We start from the raw sequence: 19,790 nt of genomic DNA, 5'->3' as shown, positions 1-19,790 counted from the left end.
TCGTGGTCGTCTAGTCTCCTCCTACTAGGATGTCCGCTCTACTGCTCTCCGCTACCTCCTCTTTACTTTTCGCACTACTTAGTACGCTCGGCAGGCGCGCTAGTTCTAAGTATGTGTCATCTGCTCCTGAGTGTTCCTCCTCCACAGCTGGCGGCGCTGTGGTCTCTGGCAAGAGGCTTGACTCGACGTCCTGGAAATGGCGGTTCGTGGCTCGCTCGTCGAAGCTATGGTCACTCCCTTGCAAGAAGCTCGCTTCGACTCGACTTCCTGGAAATGGCGGTTCATGGCCCGCTCGTCGCAGTCGTGGTGATTTTCTTCGGTCTCAGGAAGGTCGGCGCATCTTGAGACTGCTGCAGGAAATCATGCTCTCCGGTGGGTAGTTCGGGGAGAATTCGCAGTCACGGCGCGCAAAGGGCTCTAAGCGTGGATTTGTTGTACGAGCATCACTGTCGTCAATGCTTCCACCTCGCTGTTGGCCATGCCTCCAAACCTCCAAGCTTCCTCGTGTTATTGCCGTCCAGTTGGCTGGCGTCGTCGTGCGGATCCTCCGTGAGTGACACATTCGCTGTGCGTCGAAATGGTTCTCAGCGTGGGTCGGCTGTCTGCGCCATGTTGTCGCTGTAGTGGATGCTTTCGATCTTGCTGTCGGACGTCCTCTGAGGTTCATTCACTTCGAATCGTCTCGGCGAATTCGTTGTACTATCAAGACTGCCCTGCCCGAACTTCAACGGCGGGATGAACCGGAATCAGCTTAGAATATTCCGGTCCGGAAATTCCCGGTTCAGGAATGCGGCACCGTGAGTTGTCGGAGTTGTCTTGACTTGCATGAGCTGCAGCATGACAACGACTACGTCGGCTTCCACCTTGACCACGAGCGAGACAGCGACGTCATCACCTGATCATCACGAGAACCTCGAGAGAAGTCAGCCAGCCACCGAATCCGACGAATGAAAACGACGCTTCATCTCCCGATTTTGACCAAGTCAAACGACGCCCCATCCGGCAGCAATGCGAGAAGTCAGCCACCTATTTTGACCAAGGCGCAACACCGTGAGAGAAGTCAGCCGCTGATTTTGATCAAGTCAAAGGACGCCAGCACCGCGATTTCCTTTTGACTTCTCGCGGCGCAGTCACCTTCAGATCAGGAGTCTCTGGAGATGAGCGAGCTACCATCGAGCAAGTTGGAACTACAGGAACGAGTGCCGGGATTGGAGAATGGACTGCAGAGCGCGAGGCGGCAAGCCTTTGATGCAGCGATGTAGCGGGTGAAGGCGGATCTACGACCCAAGCTGGCGAAATTGAGCGGCGTGGTCGAAGAGCTGGATGAGGATAGCACACCAGATATCAGCTTCGAGAGGGAGGTGATCGAGAGAGAACGGGTCTTGAGCCCCAGGTGATGTCGTGCTCGCAAAAGGATGCTCCATCTCCGCTTCGTTCAGTCTCGCAGGACATCCCATCACGTCTACCGGAAGATGGATGTGAGAAACCACCTTGTGCGTGAAAGAGATGATGCGATCGCTCCCACGTACATGACTGTCGGACTCGACCAATTCCGGCATGAGCTTACACGAGCAAAACGGACCATCGAACTGACTGCCACCGTGGTGACACGACGCAACCACCAGACGGCTTTTACTCTTCCTGCTGCCATTCGGACACTATCGACCTGGGCCGACGCACGGTGCTTCGCTGGGCGTTGATTGGACCTGTGACGAGTCGGGTTTCGCATAGCAAGGAGAAGGAGCATCTCCGATGAAGGGCACGGTGGCGTGAGCAATATGCTTTGAAGTGTCTGGGTGCCATGGTGTTGGCAAAGAGCATGGGGTGATGAGTTTGGTTGGGAGAAAGTGAAGTTGATACGGCCGTTCGCAATGAGCATAGATAGGGTAACAAGGCATAGGCGATGGGGATGGCGCCGTTGTTGCCATGCCTCGCGGAGCTCTTCGAACTCGGGGAGTGTGGCTGTCCTTGAACTTGGGTGCGGCATCCGTCAGTTCCCTGCTTGCCAACGACACGTCTGTTGCTGTGAGCAGCGGCAGTCTTGGCCTTCTTGATCCGCCCGAAGCTCTGTGCGGCGGAGCGCCTCCTCTTAACGGTCTTGGTAGCGCTCCTCAATGACACACGAAAGTTTGTCGCCATCGGAGCTGCCATGATGGCGGATTTCCTGGAGGCAAGTCCCGTCTACACTCAAGTTGACTGTTAGTCCCTCGACGTGCTGTAGCTTCATCGTAGCGGTGGTCGGCATTGAAATGTGCCGAAATGTCGGACTTGGAGCCTCAGGGTCCGCCATGATTTCCTGCCACCCCATCACACTTCACTTGAATTAACATTCCGATGAATGAAGAAGGAATATCGCTCCCCGATGCGAAGAAACGAAGGCGGAATGCCACGTGGGATGCATGCTCATGGTTGAAAGAAGACTCATTTCAAGACTCATTGGCGTTCAACGCTTTCCAGCCACAAAGAGAAGCACACCCTTGCAGCCTCCAGATCTTGTGTCTCAATAAATGAGAGATTCCTACCTCCCTACCGGATCTAAGAGCACCCTCCGCAAGACGACGATTCAAGGCGCTGCGGTTCACTCTTGCCGGATGGGAAGCCGTTGGACGCAACAATCTCTGGAATTCGCTCCACGTCTTCGAATGCCAATATCTGATCGCTTGACAAGTTGGGGGCGTGCTCGTCGGACTTCATTACTTGTCCGCCTACTTCCACTCGATCACGTCGTTCACCACCTGAGCACTCGGCAACTCAGCGGTAATGAATACCCGAAGTTTTACGATCGAAGTAAACTGCGAAGCTGACAGCGGCATCAGCAGACAGCAGTCTCTCATCGTACACTCTCGTTCAACTTTAGGATTATCCTCCAGTCCCACCCAACTACGAAGTTGAGAGCGCCGACGGCAGGTCTCTCGCTGCGCCCTCTCGGCCGACTCCAGGATCATCCTCCAACCCCATCCAACGAAGTTGAGAGCGCCGGCAGCAGCCTTATGTCAAAAGCTTAGGTTGAACCTATTAACCGTCCGCCACTCCGCGACACTCGAGCCAGCGAGAGAGCCTCCACTAGAGCTAACTCCAACTGTAATCGGACCACTATTCTTGTCGTCAGATTAAGACCGGACGTGCATAACAGTGCGACTTGTGTACCTGGACAATCGGACCCCTCTCCTCCGTTGGCAGCTGGCGATATCTCTCCAGCGAGCGTTCGAGTGCCGACCGCAAGTGCTCGTGACCGTGCTCGGAGAGGCACACGGGAATGTGAATCTCGTCGCGCTGGGAGACGAACAAGAATTCCTGGTGGCCGTCGGGGTTGGAGCGTGGGGTCTTCTCCGCGACCTCGTTCGCGAGGCTGATGTCGGGTATTGTTAGTAGGTCATCGCGAGGGGTGGAAGGAAGGAAGGATGGATGGATGGAATTCTCACAGGACGACAAAGTCGAGCGGCTTGTCCGTTACAAGCACCAGCCGCAGCGGATTGCTCTCGCGACTCTCGGGGTAGAACATCTTCAGCACGATCCAGGAGGCCAGGGAGCCGACTTTGGCGTTCGACGCCTCGATCGCGCGGATGTTGACGCCGAATTCTGCGAAGTGCCGCAATTCGGGCGAGCAGTCCGGGAACTGCCTTGGAGCCGATGGCGAGTCTTCGAGACAGTGTGGCATGTTGAGTCGCGAGGAAGGTTCAGTGTGGGGAATGACAGGTAAGATTGGGATTAGTACGAGGGCGACTTGTGATGGTGAAAGAACACGAAGGAAGCTTGGGCTCCCACCTTTATGGCGGCACAGATGCGCGCGGTATTGCGCCGCTCGGGTTCCACAGCACCCCCCAGATCCCGTCAAAAGTGCGCATGACAATGTGGTACCTGAAGTCTCGATATCCGAGCAGGAGGTGCTGAATTGGCAAGGGGGTGGCACAAAGCTGCAAGGAAGCGCCGCGGAAGGAGAAAGGAACGTGAATGACTTGGTCTGGACGAAGCAAAGGGAGAAGAGAGCGTGGGATGCAGACAAGTGATTCCAAGATAACTATCCTGCTGGTCGCTCCGAGCAATGTAGTGCAGTATCTACTCCGGTGCAGGTGAGCTCTTCTCGTTCGGATCAGAATGTTGTGTTGACTCCACACAATTTGATACCTGGCCCCGATGCAGCGTACCGATGTCGATCGATGGGACGAATGCGTGCGCATTCGCAGCAGATTCATGCTCCCCTTGCAGGCTGCACCATGCTCGAGGGTACGTACGACGAAGCCCGCACTGCGGTGGAACCATGGTGGCGAGCCCGTCCATTATCTGGAGCAAAGGTGATGGTGTGAAGGCGCTCTCACGCTCGCAAACTCTGCGGTCGTCCGACTTCGTTTCTATTCAGCACGATCTACGGCGATCGCGGCAGCACGAGCGATTCCGGTCGGATCTTGGCTTCGTCGATTCTATGTGAGCTCGCAGCGGCCAGGTCATGGGCATGCATCAAGATGCACCAGCATCACGATCTTGTCTATACCTTTATTTACCCTCTGCCATTTTCTCGACAGTCGGTTGTTGCACAGGTCAAGTGGGGACTGAGGTGGAGATCGTGTCCAGAAGGATAAGTCTTGTACGTGCGTGCGTGCGTGCGTGCGTGACTGGTATAGGCAAAGCAACATGAGACGCTGTGTGCAGCGCAATTCGACTGCGGAGGGTGGAAGGCCGCGGGACACTCTTCGGGCTACGGAAGCAATGGAAGCGACTGGCAACTGCTTTGGATTCGCACGAGCTGTTGACCGATTTCCTAGACTTGGTAGAAGTGCACATCTTGCCGTGGATCCGGAGTCTGGCTTCTTCGCCTTGCGTTGAAGAGGCTGCTTGTCGGTCATGTCACCAAGCGGTGGATTGGGTTGGGTTGGAGGCGAGGAGTCGAGGACAGCTAAAGACAGCCTCGCGTTTTGACACGGAAGCTTCGATAAAAAAAGTAATGGAACAGGATTCAAACACATGAAGATTCACCCGAAGAGGAGGGATGTTCGATCCGAGTTCCCGACACAGCAGCGGTATCGTACCAAACATTCGACTCCGCATTCGATAGCAGTAATGCTCGCCCGCCGCGACGACCGACGATCTCGACGAGCCGTGGAGAGTCGGCACGCCGATTGGAGCGACTCGTGAGGATGGAAGGGCGGCTAAGAAGGGAGAAAAGGTGGATAAGTTAACACAATTCTCCTAATGTCCGCGCGCGGATGTCGAGGTACACATCATGGCACATCCTGGGAGGAGACTTTGTTTTTGCGCGGCGGGCATGTGCAGCGGCGATGGAGGCGATGCTAATGCATGCGGGTAGTGGAAGGGAAGAAACGCCTTGTCGAGGACGAGCAAGTGATCAAGTGGGAGAAAGTGCTGGACGTCGTCTCTCGTAAGCAATCTCTACTGCTGCTGTACGACTCGTTAACCTGAGCCTTAAAGCATTCGGTTACAAAACACTTCGTCCGCTTCATTTCCTATCTCTGTCCACTCGCGAACGGACCCAGGCATCTTACCCTCTCACGCGCTTCTCCTCATCAACACCATGACGGCAAGCAAGATCACAAGAATAGCGACTTCTCAGTTGGAGAAACGGCACCGGCAGGCCGTTCGGAGTAACTGGCCCGATCCATACATTTTAGAGGCCTTACTGGCTCCATCATCGGCCTCACTGGCGCCAACGACATGCTACTCCGGGAACTCTGCCCCGACCAACACTCCTGCTGTTCACTCGCCCCGTCCTCGAGGTAAATCTTATCCTATCACAGTCCCTCAAGCTGTCCTTACATGCATTCACTCTCGCTAGCAGGGCTTTGAGCTCCGCCCATTCAAAGTTCCTCGCCAGCACCCACAGCACTGCTCACAATCCAGCTCACAGTCAAGCCCCTGGCGAAGTTTTCGGACCGCACGCGAACAAAGAACCATAGACCAGTCCTGATAAGAGATCCACCAGGCGGCGGGGAAAGATGGACATGTCGCTCGACAACCAACCATGGCATCAGCCACGGCTGCAACATGAGGCGAGATATTCAATGGCTCCTTGTTCGACGACGATCGCTTCAGAGCTACCTGCAGACTGCAGAAAGATGCAGGACGAGAATGAAGCCAGGGCGATCCCAGGACATGACCAGGTTGATAGTCCCTTCAGCAGAAACACTCACCACATGTGGTGCTTCTCACCTACGGGACCTTGTTAAGAGCGTCAACGAAGGCTGGAGCCTTTGCATTCCCATGAGGCCGCAGCCAGACTACGCGGTCGGCTTCCACCGAGAGGCATTTACACAAGATCGTCTCGACAGGATGTGCGCCCTGTTATTAGTGATCTTATCGGTGATCGGTCGTTCTTTATGGCTGCCTGTTGCATGTACTTCCCTTTTCTGACCTGCGATTACCTTGTGTGATTTCCTGTTGCAGACCTTTGGGAGGCATGTGGGAATGGTCTACCGCAAGTATGTGTTCTTTCGCTCCGAGTGTTTACACACGGCGAGTCTGAGCCGCGCGATGGTACACCTGGGCTTTTCTCCTCCCTCCTCCTCCCTCCCTCATCATTCCCGCTCCACCCCTCCTCCCCTAGCATCCATCAATTTCATCGAGACATATCCGCCCGCCACGACTGCAAGATCCCGTCTGTCCGGATTCCTCATCTCAGCACGGTTCTCTTCTCTCCTCTCCACGTACAAACGAAGGGTTGTCCCGTGCTACCGGTTCGATCATGCGGGCATGATGGATGGTACGGCCGTCACCCATCCTCATCAGTCATATCATTGGCTTGCCTTTCCTTGCATGAACGATATCAAACTCACCTTGAATATCCGTTTCAACGCTGAAACTTGCAGAGACCCGCGCTCTCGGTATGCGACATGGGCAAGCGCACGCGACTCTCTTTTGCGCCATCACATCCCCCACAAGCACTCACGATGGACAAGCAGTGATTTACCCTCCGGCAGCGGTCAATCTACTGGATCTGGCTCGTCCGTGGCCCACGGTCATCTGCCACGTCCTCCTCATCCATCACGAATCGACGAGCACGTCCGCAGGGAAATCGTGTTCCAGCGGTCCCGGTATCGACCCGCGCGGTCGGCGTCGCTCGACACGACATTCGCACGAACCCATCCGGACGACAGTTCCTACGCTCGGGTCTTGTCTTGAGCCGACAGGATCTTCTTCCTTGTCGGATGCAGTCCTTCTATGTCTTCCTTCGTGCCTCGCTGCGGCTTCTTGTCTTTGTCTCGGCAGCGCTCGTGTTTCGAAGCAGCAGCGTGCCTCGTGCTCGTTAGCAGCGTCGCGGGCTGCGAGGAGCTCTACTGCACGATCAGCGCAATGTACTCCACTAATGTCTTGTCCTGTTCTGCACCTTCCCGTGGCGGCGACGGTCGCGCTATAGCAACATGCTTGTTTCGGCGCAGCGAGAGCCCTCTCGTTCAGTAACGCTACTGGCAACAGTCGTGTCAGGAGCGTGGCTCTGTTGTTGTCCGGCAGAGGCCTTGTAAATCCTAACTTCTTTACAGAAGACAATACAGTGTCTGCCAACGGCGACAGGGCGATCCTTCGCTGTTCCGAGTCAAGTCAATTGTGAGCCGACTATTATCCTGTAGGCTCTCGCTCAGCTTCTTTCGTCTCTCTCTCTCTCTCTCTCTCCGACGTCTCGGAGCAAGCTAATCTGCCTCGTCCGCCGCTGTCTACTCGCTGCCAGGCTCGTCTTCGCTCAACGCCGGACGCGTCTTAACAAGGTACCCGCCTAAGCTCATGTCTCTAGCACATTCACTCACCATCAACCAGATCCGTCAGCGCCGCGAGCCCACTACTCAGCTATCACCACTCCCGTTCGTCAACTCCGAAGTCGTCTTTTCCAAAATCGGACACACCGAGCCGGCCGCTCCCAGAGCATTACAGCAGAAAATCACACAATGGTCCGCAACGCCGTTGCAGAGCCTATCCACCTCTACTATAGCAAAGAGCTAGACATCTCGGTGGCTTTCCGCGCATTTAACGCCACCTCCTGCCCAGTCCGGCTATAGGTTTACGGCGCACACAATGCTTGCAAAGGCCGCATCGGCCCAATCCGAACAGATCGCATTCTCCACCTCCCTGAAGACCTGCACTTCCACAAATCGATAATCCGCGACACGGCGTTAAACAATCCCGCCCCTATCGCGCGCATTAGTTCTCTGATCATAAAGGCCACATTCTGCTACAAGCACAAACCGGAGTAGTACAAGGCGGATTCCAAAGCCCAGTTCGACCGCATCTACGCGAAAGCCCTGGACTGTGTTATCTTCGCGTGTCCGAAGGCGAGAGATGGAGATCACGACTTTGAAGGCATTACGCGGATGTTGCAGGCGCACGATGCGAAGACTCCTGCCCATTGCAAGGCGAAGCACGCTCGACAAGAGGAGCACGACGACGACATGGTTCAGCCGTCGGCATCGAAGAGGCCTCATCTGGGAAGTAGTGGATGGGATGAGTCTTGCGCCGTTGCGTTGGACGAGTCAACCGGGGAAGACCTTGGCTGGCCGTCGAGCGACGATCCATCCTGGGCGAACCTTTCCTGGCCGGAGACGAAAGATGTCCTTCAGCAGCCCTTGGTCGACGTCAACACCGCCGTCTTGCTGCAGGGAGATACGGTTCAAGGAAACCACGGCCATCAGGCGAGTACTGCGCCGAGCCTCGAGAACAACTGGTGGCTTGCTGCCCTTCCCTTGCAGACGGACGACATGTCGAAGCAGCAACTTCTTCCGCAGGACGGTGTTCATCAGTTGTCTCCTTCGGTGGAGAGACTGGCTCGTATTACTGCCCGTGCCGGTGGTTCTCCGTCGTCGACGGGGAACAACTTCGACGTCGCCGACTCACTGCATGGTGGAGATGCGGTGGGAGGAAACGTCAACCATCAGGCCAGTGATGCGGGAACCCTGGGCGACATGCCCTTCCACGACATGACCTTCATGACCTTCAACGACACCTGGCTCAATCCACTGGGTCTGCAATCGGACGACCCATCGAAGCAGCAACCTCTTGAGGCAAACGTTGCCAGCAGTTCGAATGCGTCATCCGCAGTGACCCGCAGCGCCACTCATCGCCGTCGGCGTCTTCGTCGTCTTCGTCGTCGCAGACCAGCACTTCCGGCTTGGTGGGAGACGCACTTGCCGATGCTCTGCTCGCGGAGCTTTTTCGCAAGTAGCACACACAGCCTGGCTGGTGGTTGAGGAGAGAAAGAGGATGCATGTCGACGGAGAAAGAAAGGCTCACTGTTGAAGGCGGAAAGAAAGGCGCTCCAGTTCGAGGAGGAAGGGAAGAGTCGGGCGGGTTGTAAGATGGTTTTCTTTTGTTGGTATACCCTCGGGGAGTATCGGAGAGGATGAAGGATGGATAGATCGATGGGATTACCATAGGTCAAGCCATAGCCGCGAGTTATTCCGAGAGGTGGATGGGCTCTCTGTCGGCAAGTGCGAGTGCAAAGCGTGGGTCTCATTTTGCGGACCCATCATCACCTGCTGTCGGTCGGTTGCAGCATTCCAACCCTGTTTGCCGTGTAGGTCTTCTCGAATGCGGTTCTTGCAAACCAAACACTCCATACAACAACACATCTCCCTCTCGTACGCGCAACTTTCATCCGATACCCACTACGAGAATTACCGATCCTTCGACGCCTACGACCTGGACAACCCTACCGTGACGGGCATTTCAAGCATTCAAACCCCGAATCGACCGCACAATTCCAGCCCTTCCCGAGGTGTGAGCGTACATTATCTATATATATATATATATATATATATCCATCTATCCATCCATCTATCCATCTATCCATCCATCCATCCTCCTATACATCCTCCCATTCTACCGTCGCCTCGAGAAAGAAACCAAGACATCGCCGACGAACACCAGGAAACCTCCCTCACCCTCCGCCTCACCGTCGTCACCCTCGCCCATCCTCCACGGCGCGAATTCCTACGTTCCCGGTCCAACGTTCCTAGGGCGGCTGAAGTATGGACCATCCAGTATGGTATAATATACGCGCGGCAGGAGGCACCATTCCGTCGACCTAGATCGAACAGACCTATCCGCCGCCGGCTGTGTAACAAGCACCGCGCCGCCCTCGCCATCCATGTCCATCGAGTAATCTATCGAAGTCTCCTCCTTATATAACAAACCGTCTTCCTCTCCTAATTTCACACCTCCCTCCTGTCTCCCAGGCGGATCCTCGTCGTTTCGCGATCTCTTCCTCGCTCCGTGCTTGCCGTAGTTAATCTCCGTTGTTCGTGCGTCAGTAGTGGACTAATCGTGGCCCCGCGGCGTCTAACGGTGCTCGAGGTGCGACGGTAGAAGGTTGTAGGTGTGGTCGCAATGGCGGAGCGTAGGAGAGGTAGTAGGAGAGGTCTTACTAGGAGACTAGACTAGGCGGTGTTAACGAGTTAGCTTTCTATACCATTTGCGGACTCCGGCGAAGGATATAATCCGTGCCTCCCAGGATCTAGTTAGCGAACTCGACCGCTCGGAGTATTAATCTATGTCGGCAAAAGGACAAGCTAATCTCTAGGGTAGGATGGTGTACTAAACATAAGTTTCCCTTACTACGACATCTTTACTATTTCGACATATATAAAGTGCTCGCTGTCGAGTTTTGTATGTCTACGTAGCCTTCAAGGTTGCTAAATATGTTCGTATACATATAGATAATATTCTATCCTAGGGATAGGCGATATAAGACACTCCTCGTCGGTCGCCGTCGTCGTCGGGAGTGCGGTATATTAAGGCACTCCGGCGTAGACTTTATACTAGGCCAGAATTCCGGCGGACGATAACATAGCACCGAGTCGAAATTCCTATATACATTTTGTAATAGCGCGGCGGCGGCAACATACCGGCGGCGACAATAGAAAACTAGCGGTATTATATAGGTAGCCTACCTAAGAGCACGTAAGAGTAGTTATGCGTATCGGCGAGGCTTATATAGATAGATCCGAGAGAGCCTTTCTCTATACCGGGAATCGCGAAGTTACAAATTCGCCGTAGTAAGGGAAACTTACGTATAGTACGCCATCGTAGGGCTGCGGGGCGGGAGGGGAGGTTAACACTTAACAGCCCTCGAGCGCATTAGGCTCCCCCGCATTCTCGGCGCTGTCCGTAGAGCCGCATCCCTATCGCTAATATCCTTACCCTTACCCTAACCCTTACCCTTACCCTTACCCTCTGCCTTACCGTCTCAGACATAACTAGACTCCCGAGTGTACGACAACTTCCCTGCGTAAGCAATTTCCGCCCGAGGTCTTAGCTGGGCGGTGAGATCCGAGCTAGTGGATATAGTGGACAGGGAATTCGAGAGGGAGGAGGCGTAGGCTTTTGCAAGTGAAGAAGACCGCTAGCTCGGACGAGACGAGTAGGCCGAAGGAGAACAGCAAGAGCAAGTCGACATTGCTCGGCGTAGCGATGCGATGCGATAGTTGAGGACACTAAGTATCGCACCGGCTTGGCCTGCGAACAGGACAATCAAGAGTGTTCCGTTATGTAGATCTGCAACACCGCCGTCTCTCTATGACCACCACTTCTTACCGCTCTTGACCACTACTACTGTTTCCACTACTTTGCAGTCACCGGACAGTAAGCCGCGAGCTCCAAGTCTGCCAGCGATCCGTCACTCCCTTCCCGACAGACGAGACATGGACGGCTTCATCCAACCACAATACGACTTCCGAACGCAGTCATGGATCAAGTCAGCAACTCCCCACACCACAATCGCCAGCGCAAGCACGGAGAGAATCAACGCTCACCCCGCCACCGTCCTCGCATCTTCCGCTCAGTCCGCCGACTCTAACGCACTCCTGCAGCGCGGCTTCTTGGTCCGCCGCTCCGGGTGGGAGGTGGTATGATTCGGATTCGGATTCGGATTCGCATTCGCATCCGGAAATGGATCTGGCTGTCGGGCGCGCGACCTCCTGACCATCAAGAATTCAAGAGGCAAGCAAGTCAACTACCACTCATGATGGAGCACAAAGCACACGACGAGATCCAGCATCTATCAACTCCATCCACTGGGCGCTTCTATGGCAACGGTAAGCCCCACGCAGATGTCGCAGCGAACCGATCAATGTTCGCAGATTCACTCGTCCGTGCGGTATGCTGGTACCCGTGGCAGCAAGGCTGTTCGTTCAGCAATAATCCTGCTGAAAAGCCTCCCAGCAAGACTTATGCCGGCCACTATCCCTCTAGACGGTACTCCTTCCTCTCTCTCGCCGGGCATGCCTCGCATTCCGTCCACCAGTATGCATGTTCAATTCACGTGCTTAAATACCCGGCTCTATATCTCCTCCATCCGACATTCGAGAAAAAGGCCACTAGAAAGACCATGTCGAACACATCGTGCCCGCCCTTGCCGGAAGACGAAGACCTCCTCCATTACCTCTCCCTCTTGGAGACGAGAGCCCCACCTCTCTTCCTCTCTACTCCTACATTAACTCGTACACACCTTGCTATCACGCATCTCCTACACAAGTACCGTGTCCGCTGTCCCTACTGCCAAGGCAACCGTCATCGCCACCGAGCCGCTCCACCCTCCTCCAAAGCCCTTGTCGCCATGTCCAAGTTGACCCTCCTCCGACTTCGGGTCATGTCCCAACGCCGACTCCTTACATACCTCCGCCCGATCGCAATGGACTGGATGTGCCGCAAATGCTTCTCTTCCAAGACGATAAACTCCGGCAAGCAACGAATCGCTCTAGAGTGGGTGCGAGAGCTACGGCACGTCCTCGCTATGCTGGCCCGAAGGGACGACCTAGCAACCGGCCAGCTCCGCCCTCAACCAGCCCTTATCGACATCACCCGAACCCCTCCTTCAACCTCCCACGACGACGACACGCCCTGCATAATCTGCGCCGACTCCATCTCCTCCCCTGCGAATGAAAAGGCCTGCTTTCAGTGCAGCAACGTCATCCACCGGACCTGTTTCGACCAATACGCCGCCTTCGAGGACCTCAACCAGGAAGCTACATCGCATGCCGAGCCGTCGGTTCTCAACCTTCCGTGCGTCTTCTGCCGATGCATCGTGCTTTCAGTCCCGCGCAGCGAGGCCGGCAGGGTGGCCTGGGAGGAGAGGGCGCATGCTAGAGAGGTCGCGGATGCGGCTTACGCGAGGGCGATGGCGGATGCGGAGGAGGAGGAGGGCGATGGGTATGATGCACCGGAGCTCTAATGTCTGCGGGTTCCGGAATAGGAGTTGGACGTGTAGATACACGGGTTCTGGAGGTCGGGATTCGACCGTGTCGAGTTGTGAAAGGCCGAGTAAGACGGCAAGCGGTGAATGGGATAGTTGGCAGCGGGAGGAGGGGTTTGCAAAAGGTCTTGCTTGATCATGTATATCTTGTCCAACCCACCTTGAGCGGCGCCTCCAGGTAAAATATGGGCTGGGAGAAAATGTCTCGCGAGTCCTTGGTGCACAAGTATCTCATCTGGGTCTTCAAGAAGCTACCTGCTTTCTTCGTCGTATTCTTAAGCCTCTTGCCTGTACTGTCCCCCACGACCGTCCACACCCTTTTAATCGAAACATCATCAACGCCATAATCTCGCTCGTACGGCTCACTGGACTATTACCTATCGTTGACGACCGAAAAGTTGACGACCACAATGGCCAGGGCAAAGTGAGGATCCCTGGAGAGTGTGGAATCTCAAGCGGGTGGCTCCACAATAATGATTGCCGTCCGAAATCCTCCCGCCACGAAGATTCCAACACGGAGAGAGCGCGTTGATTAAGCAGAGAAGGACAGGGACTGTGATGCGAGCGGTCAGCGACAGTGGGGTACAATGTTCCATTTTCCATAGAAAAACTTAGATCCAAAAGACGCACACACACACACACAAACATACGAGTACAAATCCATCCCTGCGCAGCAATAACGATTCGCGAAACTCAGCACCTCCTCCTCCTCGATAGCGACATACGTGAGGTCCCAGCTTCGACGACAGCCCGTCCAAAATTTAGCGCTCACTTCGCAAACTGCCGCGGATGCCGATGCCAACGAATACGATGATATCAGAGGTAGCTTCTCCGCCGACGGTGATTGTATGACTGCGTCCGGCGCAGGGAACGAGCGCCATCACACCCTGTCAAGTCGTTCTACAGCTCCTGACCGGCCTGGTCACCATCCCACACCCAGCTCTCTGTGCGCAACGTCGAATACGGGCGGGAAGGGTCTTCGTTGGTCGGGAGGAAACCATTATAATCGGAAGGGAGCTCGATGGAAAGGAGGATCCGAGGCGGCTTGCGTAGTAGTGGTGGTAGTGGTGGTAGTAGGGGCGACATGGCGATCCCGTCGAGCTCGTCGTCTACGGCCGCCACCCTCCTCCTTACGAGCACGCTTGGATTTGTTCGGCATGTCGTGAGCGACGGCGGAATTGGATGATCAGCTCGTCGATCGCTGTTTAGTAATCGTGGTTTCCAGGGAGAGGATTGCGAGGGGGCTAGTAGACGTCGGAGGTGCGAGCCTTGGTAAAGAGGAAAGCCGTCCGACGCTCCAGCTCCGTCAGGTATTCCTCCACCGGATGGTGCGGACGAAACGAGAATTTGGCGATTGGGTTCGCGGTGCGCTCGACGTGGAGGGGTTCCTGGCCATCGATTTGGGTCTTAAAGAACTGGAAGTCCTTTGAGCAAGTGGACGATAGGACGATTGGGTTTTGGCACGGGGTGGCCTCGTGGGTTGAGGATAGCGAGACGGGGCAAGAGATAGCTTCGCAGCGGTTCAACGTTAACATGACATCCAGAACTTGGCCATAATGCGAGTGAATGCAGTCCTGTGGAAGTCCAGGTCAAACGACTTGGCACGTGAAGTCTGATTTCGAGGAGTGTCGTCCAAGTTGTGAGAATGGAGAACGAATGCTGCCGTAATTTGAAAGTCCGAAGAGGAAAGATCGATTGACGCTCTCTCAGAAGCAACATCCCTTTGCTGTCTGTTCCTCCAACAGTCTCTAGAAAGGCAATACAAGGTGCCAGTGATCTCCGCCACGCCGTGCACCTCCGTTCTGAGCCGGCGCTTGGTGCATCATTAGCCAGTAGGCGGAGACCGAGCAGATGTATAGGGCCGTCGTACCAAACACTCCACCTCTCCGCCCAGCGGACGCGGCGTCGTCACCACACCGTCTTCTGCGGCGGCAATCGCCTCGTGCGCAGTTCCTTTGACGCCCACAACGGCGAGAGGCCAACCGCCGCCACGGGTGCTTGGCGAAGAGGCGTAGTGTGGTGTACGAGATCTTAACCGGAATGCATGTGTTGTTGTCGCTACAAAGCTGTGCCTCGCTGCATCCGCCGAGATTAAGATCTCGAGAGATGTGCCAATGCAGCGCCAAGTGCTTCTTTCGTCAGCTGTTCAGCCGCATCGTCGATTGTCTCCGGATGGCGGCAGTTTTCACATCGTCTGCGTGAATGCAGGTTCGTCAAGTCTTCTTGTCCCAATCACAGAACGTCGCAGCAGATTGAATTGTAATACTCTTTCCCCTCTCCAAGTCCATGCTGTTCAGCTTTGCGCCGATCGCATCTTTGCCACGAACTTCGTCAACGTCCTTGATTCGAGCAGTGTAGAAGAGGACTCGCTCAGTAGGTTGTAGTCTTGCCCAAATCGATATATGCTGCGATGCCGATATTCCGGAACTCGTCCAATCGAACGGTCTCTTCTGGGTTGAAGTTCTCGACGATGGCGTCCTGGGAGAAGGATGTCGGGTCGTGCGTTGCGTTCTACAGAACTGCCGCTGCAGCGCTGGGCTGCCACCGCCTCGATTGCCGTTGTTCAACTTGTGACATGTCCAGCCAGGCATAACCTCGCTTTTGCTGCATGCCTCGCCGATGAAGTGCATGATATCGGTTTGTACGCAAATGATCTCGAAAGAACGATGCTGCGAGCATTCTTCCGAAGCCTGACTTACGCCCTTCCCTTCCTGTAGCAGCGGCAGGCCAGGCGAAGTGGTCGTGAATTTTGCGAACGGGAGAAGTGGTTTTTTTGGACATTACGGTCTTCCTGGTGGTGGCGGTGTTGCTGTCATCGTCGTCGTCGTCGTCGGCGTCAAGTCTCGCGGTGAGGGAAGCGGTGACTCGCTGGCTTGGAGGCGTTGATCAATGATGGTCGGAGCGCAAGGCGGTGGTGATGTAGACGGAGGTTGAGGTTGCAGTGGAGTGGCGGGAAGATATCGTCTCGTCCGATCGGAGGACTGGAGATGGAGGAGTGGGACGGGAGTGATAGTTGTGGTGCGTCACGTGGATGTGGAGATGGACGTAGAATGATGAGGGAGAAATGCTTCTACGGCGGCCCATATGAGAAAAAGTGTCCGACGCAGAATAACCAACCGTAAGGTACGCTGGACATTTCCGAGATAATCTTCAAAACCTACCAGACAGAATCCAAAGGTATAGAAAACACTGTTCGTGGACGAAGACGCTAAGCTCGATGGGTTTGCTTGCATTACATACACTGCCTTCTCCTCCTCCACCCCAACGTGAGAATCATCATTCTCTCCCCTCAAACACGGAAGAACGCCTCTTCAAAGAAAGAAGTCCAATCGCCCTCCCAGTCCCCATCCCACGGCGGAGCGGCGCTCGTATGCTCCGTCTCCACCTCCTCATCGTCCGTAGCTGCAGCGTTGATAGTAGATGTAGGCTGGTTGAGAGGGAAGGCCGGAGAAGTTGAGCCGTCGACTTTGAAGATGCTAGGAAGGCTGGTCGTTGAGGGGTTTGGAGATGGAGATGGAGATGGGTGCGGGGGGAGGGGAATGTCGGTGAATTGTTCGGGGAAGAGGGCGCGGAGGAGCATGTCGTTGGCGCGGTAGATGGCGGCGGGCGACCAGATGGTGTCGGAGTCGGAGTCGTGGACGGCGTCAGAGACGGGCGTGATGAAACCAGGGGTGGCGAGAGAGGCATTAGGGATGGGTAGGACGATAGAGGGCTCGTTGGGCTCAGCGGTGTTGCCGGCGTCGCCGACGTTGAGCATCCTCCAGAAAACGTCGTCGTCGGATCGATCGAAGACGTACGGCATGTCGGTGCGGATGCGACGACAAGAGCGTTTTGGGACTGGCGGCGGCTGCGGAGGGGTGTCGCTGTCGTTGTCCTGAGCACGCTTCAGGTCCGGAGGGGTGTAAGGAGGGTCGACGGCTGGTGATGGCGGTAGCGGCGGGGGAAAGGGCTGGAATGATTGATGCTGGACTGTCGTCTCCGGGCGAGGATGAAAGAGAGGGCAGTGGAGAGCTTTGTGGTAGATGGCGTCGAAGTGCGCGTTCAACTCAGCCTCGTGCTTGTCGGAATCGTACTCGGCGCAGAAGGAGTTTTGGGCGATGAGCCAGGCGATGCGCTCGATGTTCATGGTGAAGTAGGCGTGGGCATTGGAGTCCAGGTTGGAGGCGATCTTTTGCGACTTGAAGAAATGCAGGTCTTCGAGCAGGTGCATCACGCGAGTGGTTTGAGTGGTTTGAAGGGGGAACACGGCGTCGGAAATGTTCAGCTCGTCGCTGTAGTAGACATGGCCGTGATCCGGCATTGTGAGGTTCTCGGGGGGAGGGGTTTGGAATGACAATGGAGGAAGTCAAGAGGGCAAGAGAAGAGAGGAATTCCTTGCCGCAATGCTGCTCACCGTCACGCTGGTCGACAGATGTTATATATGCAAAGGCTGTCGCCGTGGCAGTAGCCGTGGTAGGACGGAGATTGCACGCCAGCATCGTAGGACGAGCTACCGAGCAATAATGCTGCTGAGCAGGAGCAATGCCAGCAGTGCTCTCAGCAACAACGTAGCCATGGCTGATGCACGGAAAGGTGCAGGAAGCCGGCGAAGAACATGGATGCTCAGTGTCGTTGGCCAGGGGGTGGGATATGAAACACTCGACTGCCGTCTTGACGGATCAACGGCCCAGTCAAACCGGATTCGCGGGCGCGGGCGTTTGCTGTCGCCAATGTTGTGATTGGATTCAAGCTGAGAGGAAGAATACCTTTTGATTGGTATCTTGGATATATGTTGTCATGTCCGATGCTCTCACGCGTTCCGCCGCTACACCAATGCACCGCACGCCAATACCGGCAGCGGCGCCGTTACGACTCGGCTATCCGCTCTTTCTGCCCACCCTCCCTCCACTTCGTCACCGCCGCCCTCATCGTCCGCGCCGAATTTCTCCGCTCGTCCAATGAAAGCAATCGCACCGAGATGTTGCTCGGCTCTCCGGAGGGTACTGTTACGGATCAGATCCACCTTTCATTGTGTGTGTGTTATGTATATTACAGCACGACGAGATGAAATATGACGAGCTACGTACTGAAAATATCCATATTGCCCACTCTGACGAACAATTTTGAGTACAACCTGCTCGGCGTGAATGCTCAGCACCCAGCGCGAATGCTAAACAGTCGACGCATTGCATGCATGCTCAGCGTGGATCATTGCTTCAGCATAAATGCCCAGCGCGTGGTATAGGACGAACTGTGGCACGGCACTCACTCCGCAGCAGCATGATTCCATCGCCGCAATTCTGCTCCCCTGCTCATCTCAAACCACGAGCTGATATGCCCATCAGCTAAACCTCTCGAGGCTCCAGCTATGCTTCAGTTTTACAAATTTCGCTTCATCTCTTGTCAGAATCACAACAAACGAAGAGCCCACCGCGCGCCTTCACCTTTATGCCTTCGCCTTGATCACTCCTACAAACCTGTTCCCCGCAGCCCGAATAACAAAGCGAGCATTGTCTCGATTTCGCCATCACGATCGACTGGGGAATAGTTCATGTCACCAGTTCATCTGCCATCTACAAGGACGGTGAACGTGTGTCCGAGCTGACCATATTCAAACCAATGCATCATTCTCACTCCGCTGTCCAGCCTAACAGCAACAGTTTTCCCCCCGGTACGCAGCAACTCGCGCGCAATACCCTCGAACAGAATCTCTATAGCCGGTTCCACCCGAGGAAGCAGGTTGGCAGGCGAGCGAACGAGCGGTCGATCATGTCCATCCTATTACCTCTCTACCTCAGCGACTGCGAAAGTACCAGGGTTCCAACCTGCATGGAAAGTCCAACACCGGCCGTGCCGAGGGATCGCTCAACTCCTGGTCTAAAGGTCCTCGACAATCTACAGCACCTCCCTCTGCCAGGAACCGCCAGCGAACCAGACATTATCATCACCATCATCACAATTATTATCATTGTCATCATTGTCAGTCGCATCTCTTCCATCGCGCACGTCCACCGTCACATCAATCTTACTCTCTTCTCGTCCGATCCGTCCTGACGATCATCGCATCGAGTCCGGGACTTTGCACCTTTCGCACTCCGACCTTTGTCATTACCACGCCCCTTCAGCCCGCTTTCTATCTGCGACTGGTTCGGATCGTCGCTCGCTCCATGCTGGGTGTACACGCATCGTGGTCTGAGTATCCCACCTCCTCCACCTCTCGTCCCACCTCTCCCATCGCTCGTGATCGTCCACCCCTCCTTCCTCTTCCTAATCCTCGCAGCACGCGGCTAGACTGCAGCTAGTCGCGCTTTTCGCAGGAGCAGAAATAGAGAGTCGGCGGGGCGGTGGCGAGGACGGATGGGTGGTCGGATGTGACTACAGTGCCGGAAGAAGAGCCGAGAAAAGAAGCGTTGGCGGTTGAAAGAAGGCCGAGACGCACGGAAACGTCGTGTCGAGTTTGAGCCAAGTCCTGTCCCCTGGGATGCGCTCTTCATTCTTCAGCCCGCCGGAAACGACAACGAGAAAGAGATCATTCCGCAGGCGGTTGCGCGGTCTCCGTTCACCAGCCAGGCGCAGGCTCCACGATTCCCCGGAGCTTTGACTTGAAATGGCGGGCGGGAGAGGA

The 19,790-nt window shown here is 55.3% G+C and overlaps 4 protein-coding genes across 4 annotated transcripts; 2 read left to right on the top strand and 2 right to left on the bottom strand.

Annotated features, from left to right (window-relative positions):
- Positions 1–967: 967 nt before the first annotated feature.
- Positions 968–2,825, bottom strand: MYCGRDRAFT_83174 (uncharacterized protein; the record flags this gene model as incomplete). The annotated part of the gene is made up of 2 exons (XM_003847105.1): positions 968–1,209; positions 2,454–2,825. The coding sequence occupies one exon, from the start codon at positions 2,692–2,694 to the stop codon at positions 2,536–2,538; it is 159 nt and encodes a 52-aa protein (XP_003847153.1).
- An 8,811-nt stretch (positions 2,826–11,636) lies between these two features.
- On the top strand, positions 11,637–13,165 carry MYCGRDRAFT_97810 (uncharacterized protein; the record flags this gene model as incomplete). Its single annotated transcript, XM_003847149.1, has 2 exons — positions 11,637–11,840; positions 11,990–13,165. 2 exons carry the CDS (start codon positions 11,637–11,639, stop codon positions 13,163–13,165), a joined length of 1,380 nt encoding a protein of 459 aa, XP_003847197.1.
- Positions 13,166–16,475: 3,310 nt separating this feature from the next.
- On the bottom strand, positions 16,476–17,486 carry MYCGRDRAFT_97809 (uncharacterized protein; the record flags this gene model as incomplete). The annotated part of the gene is made up of 1 exon (XM_003847104.1): positions 16,476–17,486. One exon carries the CDS (start codon positions 17,484–17,486, stop codon positions 16,476–16,478), a length of 1,011 nt encoding a protein of 336 aa, XP_003847152.1.
- Positions 17,487–18,934: 1,448 nt separating this feature from the next.
- MYCGRDRAFT_97808 (uncharacterized protein) lies at positions 18,935–19,456 on the top strand (the record flags this gene model as incomplete). Its single annotated transcript, XM_003847150.1, has 2 exons — positions 18,935–19,203; positions 19,291–19,456. 2 exons carry the CDS (start codon positions 18,935–18,937, stop codon positions 19,454–19,456), a joined length of 435 nt encoding a protein of 144 aa, XP_003847198.1.
- Between the last annotated feature and the right edge of the window lie 334 nt (positions 19,457–19,790).

Source organism: Zymoseptoria tritici, chromosome 17, assembly GCF_000219625.1.
Source record: "Zymoseptoria tritici IPO323 chromosome 17, whole genome shotgun sequence".
In the NCBI taxonomy this organism is placed as follows: domain Eukaryota; kingdom Fungi; phylum Ascomycota; class Dothideomycetes; order Mycosphaerellales; family Mycosphaerellaceae; genus Zymoseptoria; species Zymoseptoria tritici.
The sequence above is the reverse complement of the archived record's forward strand: the minus strand, read 5'-3'. Positions and strand labels throughout refer to the sequence as shown.